At 38.1% G+C, this 12915-nt stretch overlaps 1 protein-coding gene across 7 annotated transcripts in view; it reads left to right on the forward strand.

Moving 5' to 3' along the window:
- The window catches only part of FAM169A (family with sequence similarity 169 member A), a 64790-nt gene that overhangs the window by 22469 nt on the left and 29406 nt on the right, over positions 1-12915 (forward strand). For 5 of the 7 annotated variants that reach the window (XM_061393253.1, XM_061393251.1, XM_061393252.1 and 2 more), the window contains one exon: positions 1239-1410. The exons of the other annotated variants lie outside the window; for them this stretch is intronic. In XM_061393253.1, the coding sequence (XP_061249237.1) occupies positions 1239-1410 (172 nt within the window). The remainder of the gene's footprint in view (positions 1-1238; positions 1411-12915) is intronic. 7 annotated transcript variants of the gene reach the window in all.

Here is a 12915-nt window from a genome sequence, read left to right on the forward strand (position 1 = left end):
CTATTTCAAAGGATAAGACTGGAATGGCAGGAGTACCCAAAATCATATTAGATTAGTCTTTTTCTACATTCAGCTTTGATAGGAAATTTAGGAGAATATAATGGCTGTTTTCAAATATTTGTAGACTCTGTGGTCCAGAATATCAAGCAAAGTATAGTTTTTGGAAAAGAGATTTCAGCTCAGTGTGAGGAGGAATTTCATGCTGGTCAGAGCTGTTCAGGAAGGCATGGATTACCTTGTAAGCTGGTGAACATGGTCATTACATGTGCTGTTTGGTATTGGAAATCTCTTTGCAGGGAGGTTTTTGGTGGTAGTGTGTGTGTGCCTAATGCTTTTTTCTCTCTCTCCCCCTAATTAGACATTCTTGTTTTTCTTTAAGGAAAGTTGGGGCAGGCGTGTAGATTTCATGGCTAGACTCTTGTTTTTAGCAGTGACAGATATCTGTGGGGAAAACCCCACTGTTCAGTGTCAGGCAGTTGATGAGGGGGTCCCTGTGACTGTCGCCCTGCCTGTAGGAGGTGAGGTTCTGTTTCCATTCCGTGATTGACCCAAGTTTTGTTTTCATCAGGTTGTCCTGGTGCCACCGTCATTGCCCATCTGGTCTGGTGGAGGGGTGTGTGTGTATGTGTGTGAGGGGAGACAGGTATTCCTGAGAGTTGCATAACAAACACATGACTGTTTAATGACCATTTTACCTGGAAAGGATGAGACAGATGCGTTTCCCAAGAGCATAATTATGGCTTTCCTCATCAAATGAGATGATTGTTTTTAAAGTCTTCAGGGTAACACTAAGCTTTTGTCCCTTTTATTTTCTTTACTTTTTTTTTTTTTATTGTGTAGGCTGGAATGGGTGGAAAGAGTTGACGCACTAGAGATGTTGGGGGCTGCAGTTAGTTTGGGGAGACCTGGGATCTCAGCAGTTGGAAGCCAGAAGAGAACACTGACTGCTAAAGTGGAGATGCTGGGCATTGGTATATTGGAAACCTGCTTGCCTATTTTAGAATTTTGCTGCGAAGCATTACTTCATGCATAATTTGTATCCATAGAAATGGATTATTATTGGTGTGAATGACTTGGTCTCATCTTTGTGATAATAAAATGGTTTACAAGTCATTTTGAATGTATTCAAAATGCTTTGAATGTCAGTACGAGATACGGAAGCAGGGAGTGAGGTAAATTGCATCTCTCAGTTGATGTGCATTATAACCGTTGTGCCTGGTGTCTGACTCTCTTTGTAGGTGAGAACTCTTGGGGAGAGAGTGGTTCTGTATGTTCTGAATCGAATTATTTATAGAAAGCAGGAAATGGAGAGAAATGAGATCCCATTCCTGTGTCATAGCAGTACTGATTATGCTAAGATTCTGTGGAAGAAAGGAGAGGCCATTGGGTTTTATTCAGTTAAGCCTACAGGTGAGTCTTTAAAAGTTATTTAAATAAAATATTTATTATGTAAACTCACTTTCTGGACCCCACCTATATCAATGTCCCTTTTAAATTAGTATCTAAATTACAAATTGAGATGATTTTACTCAGTATTTCTTGTGAGTGCTTTGATTCTGTGCAAGTGAGGTTGTTAGGAAAGTCTTGAAAAAAAGATTAAACATTTGACAGGAATATTTCACCACGTATGTGAAGAAAGTTGTATATTGAGGCTCAAATTTGTCTTCTTTCCCTCTCATTTCCTTCCCTTTATTTAAAGTCCTTGTTCTAGTTCGATTCCTATTGCTGTCACTATTACCGACTTTTTTCACAGCCCCTTTCTACCTGTGGACCAGATGCATAGCCTTTCTCTTCTAGTTTTAGCTGATTCAGCCTGATAGATTAAAGGCAGCTTTGCAATTACCATGAAAAACAAAGTTCTTTAATATATTTAGAGAATCCAAGCAGCTTTGACATCATTAGTCAAGTTTGGATTTCTGATCCCAGGACCCAACTACACCCTATTCCTGAAAGACTAGAGCAGCTTCATCTTGCTCTATGTGTTCTGTTCATTTAGTTCCCTAGAGCTTCTGGAGCCAGAGAAATCAAACCTGCTTAGTCCATAACTCCACACCTGACAACCACCATGTAACAAAGGCAGCCTTGCTCTGCACCTAGGCCAAAAGACCTTTCACAGAGAACGCTCACATTATTTTTCTGTCTTTTTTATATTTCAGACTTGCCAAATTTAGCTCTTGTGATCAAATGCCCTCTAAAGATCTTAACAAATTCCCTGCTGACTTGAAGGATAGTTATGACTAATAATATCTTAATCATACAATTAATGGACATTTATGATGAGAATTAGTATACATAGTCAACGAAAGGGAGGTCACTTTTTCTCAAGAATAAATAAAACTGATCTATAGTTTTAAATGGTTTGGTGTAGTAAATAAGTCTCCGTTAGTATGCTATTTTATTTTTGTATAAATTTGAAGCAGAACCAGTAATTATGTAACTCCAGAAAGATACCATCATTTAGAGGCAGAAAAATGATGTTTTTAGTGGAAGCCTAGTGCTGCATTGCATGAAGACATCACTTTATTGGCTTAAAATGTTTTCATACATTTGGGGCTGGAGTATGGTTCAATTACTATATGCTTTATTTTATACAAGATAATTCCTATGGGAATTAGAGGCCTGTTGCTGCTCATACTGGCTACAGCAGGGTTTCCTACTTGAAACTAGCTTATAGACATTTGAAGTACGTAAGAGTGTGTGCTTTTTCATTTAGAGCACCTCTAGGTGAGATACGCACAGTTGGTACAGGGCACAGCACTCCCCGCTCAGTGTTTCTGGTCGGGACTGGATTCCAGGCATTGGTCCTTCTCTGTTGTGTGTTCTGGGCTCCTCCTCTGCTTTGGGTGTCCTCCTCTCCTTTGGAACCTGGCTTCTGTTTTCTATTTCTGGCATTTAGCTCAGGTTTATATGCTTCGGCTTCCAAGTGCTACTTGTCTGCCCCTCTTAGCACCTTCCATTCTTCCCTGCTAACTGCCTTACGGCCTGTTTATTTTCCGCTTTAAGCTCTGGCTCTGTCAGCCCGAGAACAATGGACTTAGATGTGCTTACGCTAGCCTTTGAACCTATAACCATCTAATTCAGTCTGGAAGTAGTTTTCTACAAAGGAAACCCAAATGATTTTTAAAAATTGCCCTGGACAAAAACTGAAACACTTTGTGATAGAACTCTCCTTAATGTATTGATATGTGTCAGAAAAAAACTGTAGCAGTAGCAAAAAGATAAAGTCTTTATTAAATACATTTGTCGTTGAATAAAAGTCTGTGATTATCACTTATTATTTATGATTTTTTAAATAAAATGCAAATCAGTATGTAGGGTTATTAGTAGGAACATAAAAATTATCTTGATATGTAAGAGGAGACTTTGTTTATGAGGTCAAATCTAATTATAGGAAATGAAGTTCAAGAAAATATGTAATTTTGGGGAGCCTGAAATAAAGAAATCATGAGGGATTTATAGTTTATCTTTTGGGTTAGGTAGATGTCAGATCAATAAATATAGGTTTTAATAGTAGATCACTGTATAATATCTGATACATAACCCTAAAGGGAGCTTGCAGAGTTGAGTAACATCACTGTAATAAGATTTTCTAGTCCGTCCTATGGTTATTAAGCATTTTTATCTATAAAAATAAAAGGAACAGAATTAATGCTTGTTGCGTTTTGGTAGTATGTATTATTTGTTCATGGACTCATAAACTGAAAAGAAAAAGGTAAGCTCTATATATTTCATTAAGAGAGATATTTTCAGTAAAATTTTATTTTTTGCTGAATAATTTTCCAAGTGTATAATATACTTGTGTTTTGATCTGTCATATACTAATATTAATTATAATGAAAACGCAGAATTACTTTTGAATTGGTACTTAGAACCTTATGGTCACAAGGAATTTTAAAAATTTATATTGAAAAAAATTTATATTTATATACAGATATGTATTTACACAGGAGAATTATTGGATAATCCATATATAACCCAAACATAAAAATATATTATATCAAGATAACAGTGTGTAGAATAAATATAATAGAGGGTGGGGAGGAACGATGTAAACTTTTTACTGTTAATAGTTAGTTCCGTAGTAAGGAACAGTTTGCTCAGTGTATGATGACAGTTATCAAATCAAATTGATAATAGTTTTTAGGGTCCATTTGACACATTTAGAAGAGTAGTGATATAGTTTTTTTCTTTAATCAATATTGTTTATTTGAGAAGGGGTGGGGCGACTTCCCTGGCAGTCCAGTGGTTAAGACTCCGCACTTTCACTACAGGGGACAGTGGGTTCAGTACCTGCTCAGGGAAGTAAGATCCCCCACATGCCCTAAGGCCAAAAACCAAAAAAGGAAACAGTAAATTTATATAGAGAATCCTGGCAGGCACCATGTTAATTAATAGATTATGGTTAACATTACCAAGAATAAAACACATCACTATTAGAGACCCCAGTGTCGTATATTGAGAAGGACATCACATCTTTTCTGTACTGTTTTTGCCCCAAATGCATAATCTCAATTTTATTATGAGAAAACATTAGATAAAGCCAAATTGGAGGTTATTTTACAAAGTAACTGATCAGTAACCTCCAAAAGTATCAAGATGATGAAAGACAAGGAAAGGTGGACAAAGTGTCAAAGACCAGAGTTTAGGAGACATGAAGCTAAATACCATATGGAATCTTGGATTGGATTCTGAAACAGAAAAAGGGTGTTAGTAGACAAACTGGTGGAAGTTGAATAAGGTCTGCAGTTTTACTGATAGTCTTTTATCAGTGTTGATGTCCTGGTTTTCATAATAGTATTCTGGCTATGTAAGATGTTAACATTAGGAGCATTTGGATGAAGGGTATGTGGGAACTCTGCATATTTTTGAAACTTTTTGCTAAGTCTGAAATTATATTTAAGATAAATAGTTGTTAAAAGTGAAGTTGCTCAGTTGTGTCTGACTCTTTGCGACCCCATGGACTGTAGTCTACCAGGCTCTTCTGTCCATGGGATTTTACAGGCAAGAGTACTGGAGTGGGTTGCCATTTCCTTCTCCAGAGGATCTTCCCAACCCAGGGATCAAACCTGGGTCTCCCACATTGTAGGCAGATTTACCATCTGAGCCACGAGGGAAGTCTTGCTCAAAATTATAGTCTTTATAATTGAAACTTATGATGGAAATTTTAGATGTTACCAAAGATGTGTGAATACATGTTATGTATTTCAAAATTATTTATGGTTACATGAACAAAAAAGTTTCCTTTGAGGAATTTGACTTGTCCAAGAGAAAAAAATATTCTAAAAATGCCAGTTTAAATAGTTCCCCTGGGAAAAGTCCCAACTCGTTGTCAGCAATCTCCATCATGTACATTAGTTAACTTCTTAATGTCTCCTTCTTCAGTTAAGTTCAGTCGCTCAGTCGTGTCCGACTCTTTGTGACCCCGTGAATTGCAGCACACCAGGCCTCCCTGTCCATCACCAACTCCTGGAGTTTATTCAAACTCATGTCCATCGAGTCAGTAATGCCATCCAGCCATCTCATCCTCTGTCGTCCCCTTCTCCTCCTGTCCCCAGTCTCTGCCAGCATCAGGGTCTTTTCCAATGAGTCAACTCTTCGCATGAGGTGGCCAGAGTATTGGAGTTTCAGGTTTAGCATCAGGCCTTCCAATGAACACCCAGGGCTGATCTCCTTCAGAATGGACTGGTTGGATCTCCTTGCAGTCCAAGGGACTCTCAAGAGTCTTCTCCAACACCACAGTTCAAAAGCATCGATTCTTCGGCGCTCAGCATCCTTCAGAGTCCAACTCTCACATCCATACATGACCACAGGAAAAACCATAGCCTTGACTAGACGGACCTTTGTTGGCAAAGTAATGTCTCTGCTTTTGAATATGCTATCTAGGTTGGTCATAACTTTCCTTCCAAGGAGTAAGTGTCTTTTAATTTCATGGCTGCAATCACCATCTGCAGTGATTTTGGAGCCCCCCAAAATAAATTCTGACACTGTTTCCACTGTTTCCCCATCTATTTCCCATGCAGTGATGGGACCAGATGCCTTGATCTTAGTTTTCTGAATGTTGAGCTTTAAGCCAACTTTTTCACTCTCCTCTTTCACTTTCATAGGGTCTTTAGTTCTTCTTCACTTTCTGCCCCAAGGGTGCTGTCGTCTGCCTATCTGAGGTTTTTGATATTTCTCCTGGCAATCTTGATTCCAGCTTGTGCTTCTCCCAGCCCAGCGTTTCTCATGATGTACTCTGCATATTCTTAACTATGAACAAATAGCTTAGTTTGGACAAGTCACTAATATGATGGAGATCAAAACAAAAACAGACTAAAACCAGTTTGGAAGAGACACATGATGCAAAAACGGAACAACTCTTAATAATTTTTGAATGTAAGAGTAGTTTTTACATTCATGGAATGAGAACAATATGTATTAAAAAATGCCCAAGACTTTCCTGCTGGTACGTAGATAACAATCTACCTGCCAGTGCAGGGGACATGGGTTCAATCTCTGGTCAGGGAACTAAGATCCCACATGCCTCATGGCCAAAAAAAGGGAAACATAGTAAATTTTCCTATGCAGAGCATCCTGGCAGACACCGTGTTAACTAAGAGATCACGGTCCAGAAAGCTCCCACATGCCTCGGAGTAACTAAGCCCGAGACCCCCAGCTACTAAGTCAGTGTGGTGCAGCTGCTGAAGCCCTGTGCGCCTGGAGTCTGTGCTCTGCAACAGGAGAAGCTGGCACAGTGAGAAGCCAGTGCACCGCAGCAGAGTAGCCTCCACTCCCCACAGCTGTTGCCTGTGCACAGCAACAAAGCCCCAGTGCACCCAGAAATAAATAGTTTACTTACTAAAAAAATATAAGAATGTCCATAGAGCACAACATAAGGAAGATAAAGTTGATGATGATTATAAAGGTGAGCAGTCACAGCAACAAAAACGGCACAAAAACTCCTAAATGAAGGAAAATATAAAAGAAAGAAAAGATAAAATTAGCAGAACAATCTGAAGAACAGATGTTTCAGAAGGAGAGAACAGAGGCACTGGAGGGGAGGGAATCACCAATCAAGTAGTTAAAGAAAACATCTCAGAATTATAGAACATGCATGTCTGAGTTAAAGAGGCCCTTTGAACAGCCATCACAGTGAATTAAAATAGGCCCATACTGGAGGTAGATTGTTGTGAAATTTCAGAATATCTTGGATAGAAAAAAGATTTTGTGAGTCTCTGCAGAGAGGGGGATTTATACATAGGATCAAGAATCAGAATGATGTAGATTTTTCAGTAGCAACACTGAATACTCTTAAGTGGAATAATGCCTTTAAGATATTGGGAGAAAGTGATTTTCATTGTAATTCTATACCCAGATTATAAATGAAGTATGAGAGAGAAGGAAATTTCTACATAGTTAATTAAAAAAATTTTTTTTAATCTCTCATGCATCGTCTTTCAGGAAGCTAGAATTTATGCTCTGTTAAAATAACGAAGGAAATCAAGAAAGAGATTAGGAAATGAAGGAGAGAAATACCCCAAATCACAGCTCTGATCATTCTGGGGCTTCTCTGTCCCAATTGGTAACCATTAGCTTATTTAAATGGAAATTAGTTAAGATGAAATAAAACTGAAAATTGTTTCTCAGTCATACTAGCCACAGTGTAAGTGTAAGTGTCCCGTAACTGCATGTGGCTACCACATTGAAGAGAAGAGATACAGGACATTTCCATCACTGCAGGAAGTTCTTTTGGACAGCACTTTTCTAGAGATTGACTAATCTAGGTTGTAGTAGGTCAGGAAACTCTGAGTCATCGATTCAAAAATATGGAATACCTGATGTGTTTGCACTTATCAAGATGAGTTTTATGAAGTTAAGGGAGACTTTCTTGAGGGATAAGTTAGAAGTAAACACTAATTAATGAGTGATAAACCACTGTTAAGGTGTATCAAAAAGCAATGCAGGATAGAAAAACAATTCTGATAGACCACATGGTTCAGTTATCAAAAATGTATGTGTGTGTGTGCATAATGTAATTGCTGAAGATTGGTCTAGCCAAAATTATATATTACTATATTGAGGTAGTAGGATAAGGCATGTATAGGATGTGTGGTTATGGTATAGTGGGAATTTTTGTTCAGTCCCAAAGTCGTGTCTGACTCTTGGCAACCCCATGGACTGCAGCATGTCAGGCTCCTTTGTCCTTCACTACCTCCTGGAGTTTGCTCAGATTCATGTCCATTGAGTTGATGATGCTGTCTAACCATCTCATTCTGTCACTGCTGTATTGGGAGTAGGGTGTGTGAATGTGTTAATATATAAAAGTTAATTCTCATCTTCTATACTGGGAAGTCAGTATCATGCCTAAAATGGAAAAATCAAGAAGTAGTAAGTTATTTAGAATAACTGGAAATACTATATTATATATATATGTAAAATATATACAATGTTATAATATATATTATACATGTATATAATAACTGAAAATAACTTTAAATACTGAAAAAGATGAAAGTGCTTGTTTTTGGGGGATGGATAGTGTGTTTGTGTGTGTGTGTTTTCCCCAACAAGTCTTAGAGGACTGTTGTGCCCTGACAGTGTATGTGTGAACTTTGATGGAGAGTTGAAAGTGAGCACTGTCAAAAGGACTATTCCCAGAGTCTGATCAGTGTCTACCACAAAACTAGGTGAAGTTCCTAAATCTCACAGGGCCTGTGACGATTAGGTCCACCTATTAAAAGGGCTATACTAACTAGAAAACGGCTCGGAAGAAAAATCTCATTTAGGCATGAAAAATAAAACCACTTGTTAATTCAGTGAAAGTTTTGTTAACTGTCCTATATCAAGAAAGATAAAAGATAGTAAATGTGTATAAATCAGTTGTCACATTTTAGTGTAGACAGGGGAAAAAATTTGAAGACAAGTGTTATTTTGGAAATACTTCTTATTTGGCTTCAACTGTCAATCTCCTTGATCCATTTTGAAGACTCATGTTTTGGAAAAACATAAGATCTAATCTACCTAATTATCTAATTGTTGATTATCTATCTAATCTATCTAATTGTTGATTATCAATCTAATCAACACCTTTAAAATCAGTTTGTTAACTTGCTTCCAAAGGGATTTATTTATGATCGATATCAGGAGATGTATTTTTGGTTTTTGAAATTTCCATTTGAAATAATATTTAGTGGAAGTGTTTTTTCCTCTCTTCATTTGCTATTAGCTTTTGTTACAACTTTCTAACTTCTTTTTACTCGGAGCTATAGCTATGATCTTACCTCCTTTTTTGGACAGGTCACCCACTTTCTGCTCACTAAAATTTAGATTTCTGGCCCTTCTGTTTCAAGATTTTTTGAGGAATAACAAAAATGTGATATAAAATAATAACTTTTGATAGTCTATATTGTCATTGTGCAATTGCTCAGTTGTGTCTGACTCTTGGCAACCCCATGGACTGCAGGCTTCCCTGTCCTTCAGCATCTCCCGGAGCTTGCTCAAATTCATGTCCATTGAGTCTTTGATGCCGTCCAACCATCTCATCCTCTGTTGTCCCCTTCTCCTCCTGCCCTCAATCTTAGCCAGCGTCAAGGTCTTTAACTGCATTGAAGCAAGGTGCCCGGCTGGCAAGCCCCGCTGCGATTCCTGCTGCTGTGGAAACAGAGGCATTTGGACCTTTAGCTGTGCCAGTGGCCCACTTAATACCATATGAGAGTTGTGATAAATCGCGAAATTACAGATTTTGTTTTAAGCCAGTACATTTGGGGATGGTTTGTGAGGCACCAGTAGGTAACTGAAGAATTGTGAATCAGAAAGCCATCCACTACCCAGAAAAAACCAGGTGGCATTGTTATTTAAAAACGAAACTTTTTAATGTTGAGCTTTCCTGATTCGGTTTATTGTAACAGCTCATGTTACCTTAACTGATTTATAAAGCATGAAGACTGTGATGAGAATACTTCTCTAGTAGTATATGATGAGGTCTCATGGAAAGATATCTAGTAGCATTATTTCTTTAGGATTCACTTTATGCTGTGTGTCTGTGGAAACAATCACACACTGATGGCTTCATAAGGTATTTAGCCAGGTTTTATGAAGGTGAGAAGAGAATGTCTAATCGGGAATTTTCCCGATTAGACAAAGTAGAAATGGTGATGCCATGAAAAGGGAGAGTCATTCAATTGTGACAGAACAGCTGTTCTTGAATTTGATGCCTAGATCCTGAATGATATTGTGAACATTTATTCATTTACTCAGAAGTTATTTGTATTTGCTATATTGATAGGGAAGGAGAAGAAGGGGAGGAGGGCGAATAGGAGAAAGTAAAAAGCAGAAATTGAGAGATAGAAATAAAATGTTTGCAAACTGTCCTCATGGAACGTACATTTAAGAGGAGAAGATAGCAATGGATAGACAAATAGATGATATGCTCTCAGGTACTATGAAGAAAAACTAGATTAAAAGAATAGTGTGTGTTGGGGGTGGGTACTATTTAAAATAGAGGTACTATTTCAATAGACTAGTCAGGGCAAGCATCTCTGAAGGTAGTGTGGGAACAATGAGGAAGGAACTTCTCTTGAAGTTTCAAGAGGAGGTTTTTAGAGGTCTGAATTTCACTCTGGGTGATAGGAATCTGGTGGAGGATTTTGAGCTTCGAAGTAACACAATCTGGTTAGCCTTCTATAAAAGTAGCTGTGTTGTGTGGAAAACCAGAAAGAGATGGCAGTGAAGAGTGAAGTTAGTTAAGAGGCGGTTGCAGAAAACTCTGGTGAGAGGTGAAGAAAGGGGTAGAAGTCTTCATAATTAAGATAAATTATGAAGTCATTGCTGCAGTATTTCTAATGGATTATGCGTAGGCTGTGAAGGAAAAGTCAAGGATGAGATCTCAGGTTTTGCTCTGAGCCCCTGATAGAATGATGATAAGATTTACTGAAAAATTAGAAAACAGGAGAAGGAGCAGGTTTGGGGAGTATATGAAAAATCTGATTATAAACAGTTTATTAGAATCACGTGTACAAATTTGTTGTTCCATTTACATTTTTAAGCTTTATTAAGGTTCATTTACTTACCATACGATTTACCCATTGTCGTTGTTCAGTTGCTCCGTCGGGCCTGACTCTTTGTGACCCCATGGCCTGTAGCACACCAGGCTTCCCTGCCCTTCACCATCTCCCGGAGCTTGCTCAAACTCGTATCCATTGAGTCGGTAATATCATCTGACAATCTTGTCCTCTGTCACCCCCTTCTTCTCCTGCCTTCAATCTTTCCCAGCATCAGGGTCTTTTCTAGTGGGTTGGCTCTTTGTATCAGGTGGCCAAGATATGGAGCTTCAGCGTCAGTTCTTCCAGTGAATATTCAGGGTTGATTGACTGGTTTGATCTCCTTGCAGTCCAGGAGACTCTCAGGAGTCTTCACCAACACCACAGTTTGAAAGCATCAATTCTTCGATGCTCAGTCTTCTTTATGGTCCAACTCTCACATCCATACATGACTGCTGGAAAAACCATAGCTTTGAATATGCAGACCTTTGTCTGCAAAGTAACGTCTCTGCTTTTTAATACTGTCTAGGTTTGTCATAGCTCTTCTTCACGGAGCAGGTGTCTTTTAATTTCATGGCTGTGGTCACTGTCTGCAGTGATTTTGGAGCCCAAGAAAATAAAATCTGTCACTGTTTCTGTTGTTTCCCCATCTATTTGCAGTGAAGTGATGGGACCCAATGCCATAATCTTAGTTTTTTGAATGTTGGGTTTTAAGCCAGCTTTTTCACTCTCCTCTTTCACCCTCATCAAGAGGCTCTTTAGTTCCACTTCACTTTCTCCCATAAGCTGGTGTCATCAGCATATCTGAGGTTACTGATATTTCTCCCAGCAATCTTGATTCCAGCTTGTGCTTTATACAGCCCAGCATTTCTCATGATGTACGCTGCATAGAAGTTAAATAAGCAGGGTGACAATATACAGCCTTGACGTACTCCTTTCTCAATTTGGAACCAGTCTGTTGTTCCATGTCTGATTCTAACTGTTGCTTCTTGACCTGCCTACAGGTTTCTCAGAAGGCCGGTAAGTTGGTCTGGTATTCCCATCTCTTTTTATCTGTCTTCTTGACTATAGCCAATCTGGTGGGTGTCAAGTGGTATGGCATTGTCATTTTGAGTCGCATTTACCAAATGGCTAAGGATGTTGAGCGTCTTTTCACATGAGTTTTGGCCATTATTGTGTCTTCTTTGGGCTATCTGTTCAAATCCTTTACCCATTTTTAAATTGAGTTGTCTTCTTCTTTTTTTTTTAACCCTTCTCACTTTATTGTGGTATAACTGACTTACAGAAAATTAACCATGTCGAAATTTTACTTTGTTACATTTTGACTTATGTATATAGCTGTGATACTACCACTACAGTCAAGGTAGTAAACAGATCTCTTATTCCCAAAAGTTTCTTTGTGCCTATTTGTAACCATCCTTCCTTCCTCAGTTTGTCCCCAAGGAAACACTCATCTGCTCTTTATTATTATATATTAGCCTGCTTTCTAGATTTTTATAAATTGGAATCATATAGTACATTTTTTTTTTTGTCTGGGTTCTTTCAGTATGATTATTTTGAGGTCCATCCTGTTATAATTCACATATCATCAAGTTTACCCTTAAGTGATTTTCAGTATGTTCACAGAGTCGTGCAACCATGAGTACTGCCTAATTCAAAAACATCTTCATCACCTCAAGAATTGCTGTACCCTTTAGCTGTCACTCCTCATTTCCTTTATCTTGGAATTCCTGGAAGCCACTAATCTCCTTTCTGTCTAGATTATTTATCTTAAAATATGTTTTTTAATCTTATTTTATTGTGGTAAGAACACTTAACAGAAGACCTACTGTCTTAACAGACTTTTAACTATAGATTACAGTATTGTTGACTGTAGGTGTCGTGTTGTATATAGCAT

Source organism: Bos javanicus, chromosome 20, assembly GCF_032452875.1.
Source record: "Bos javanicus breed banteng chromosome 20, ARS-OSU_banteng_1.0, whole genome shotgun sequence".
Classification (NCBI taxonomy): Eukaryota; Metazoa; Chordata; class Mammalia; order Artiodactyla; family Bovidae; genus Bos; species Bos javanicus.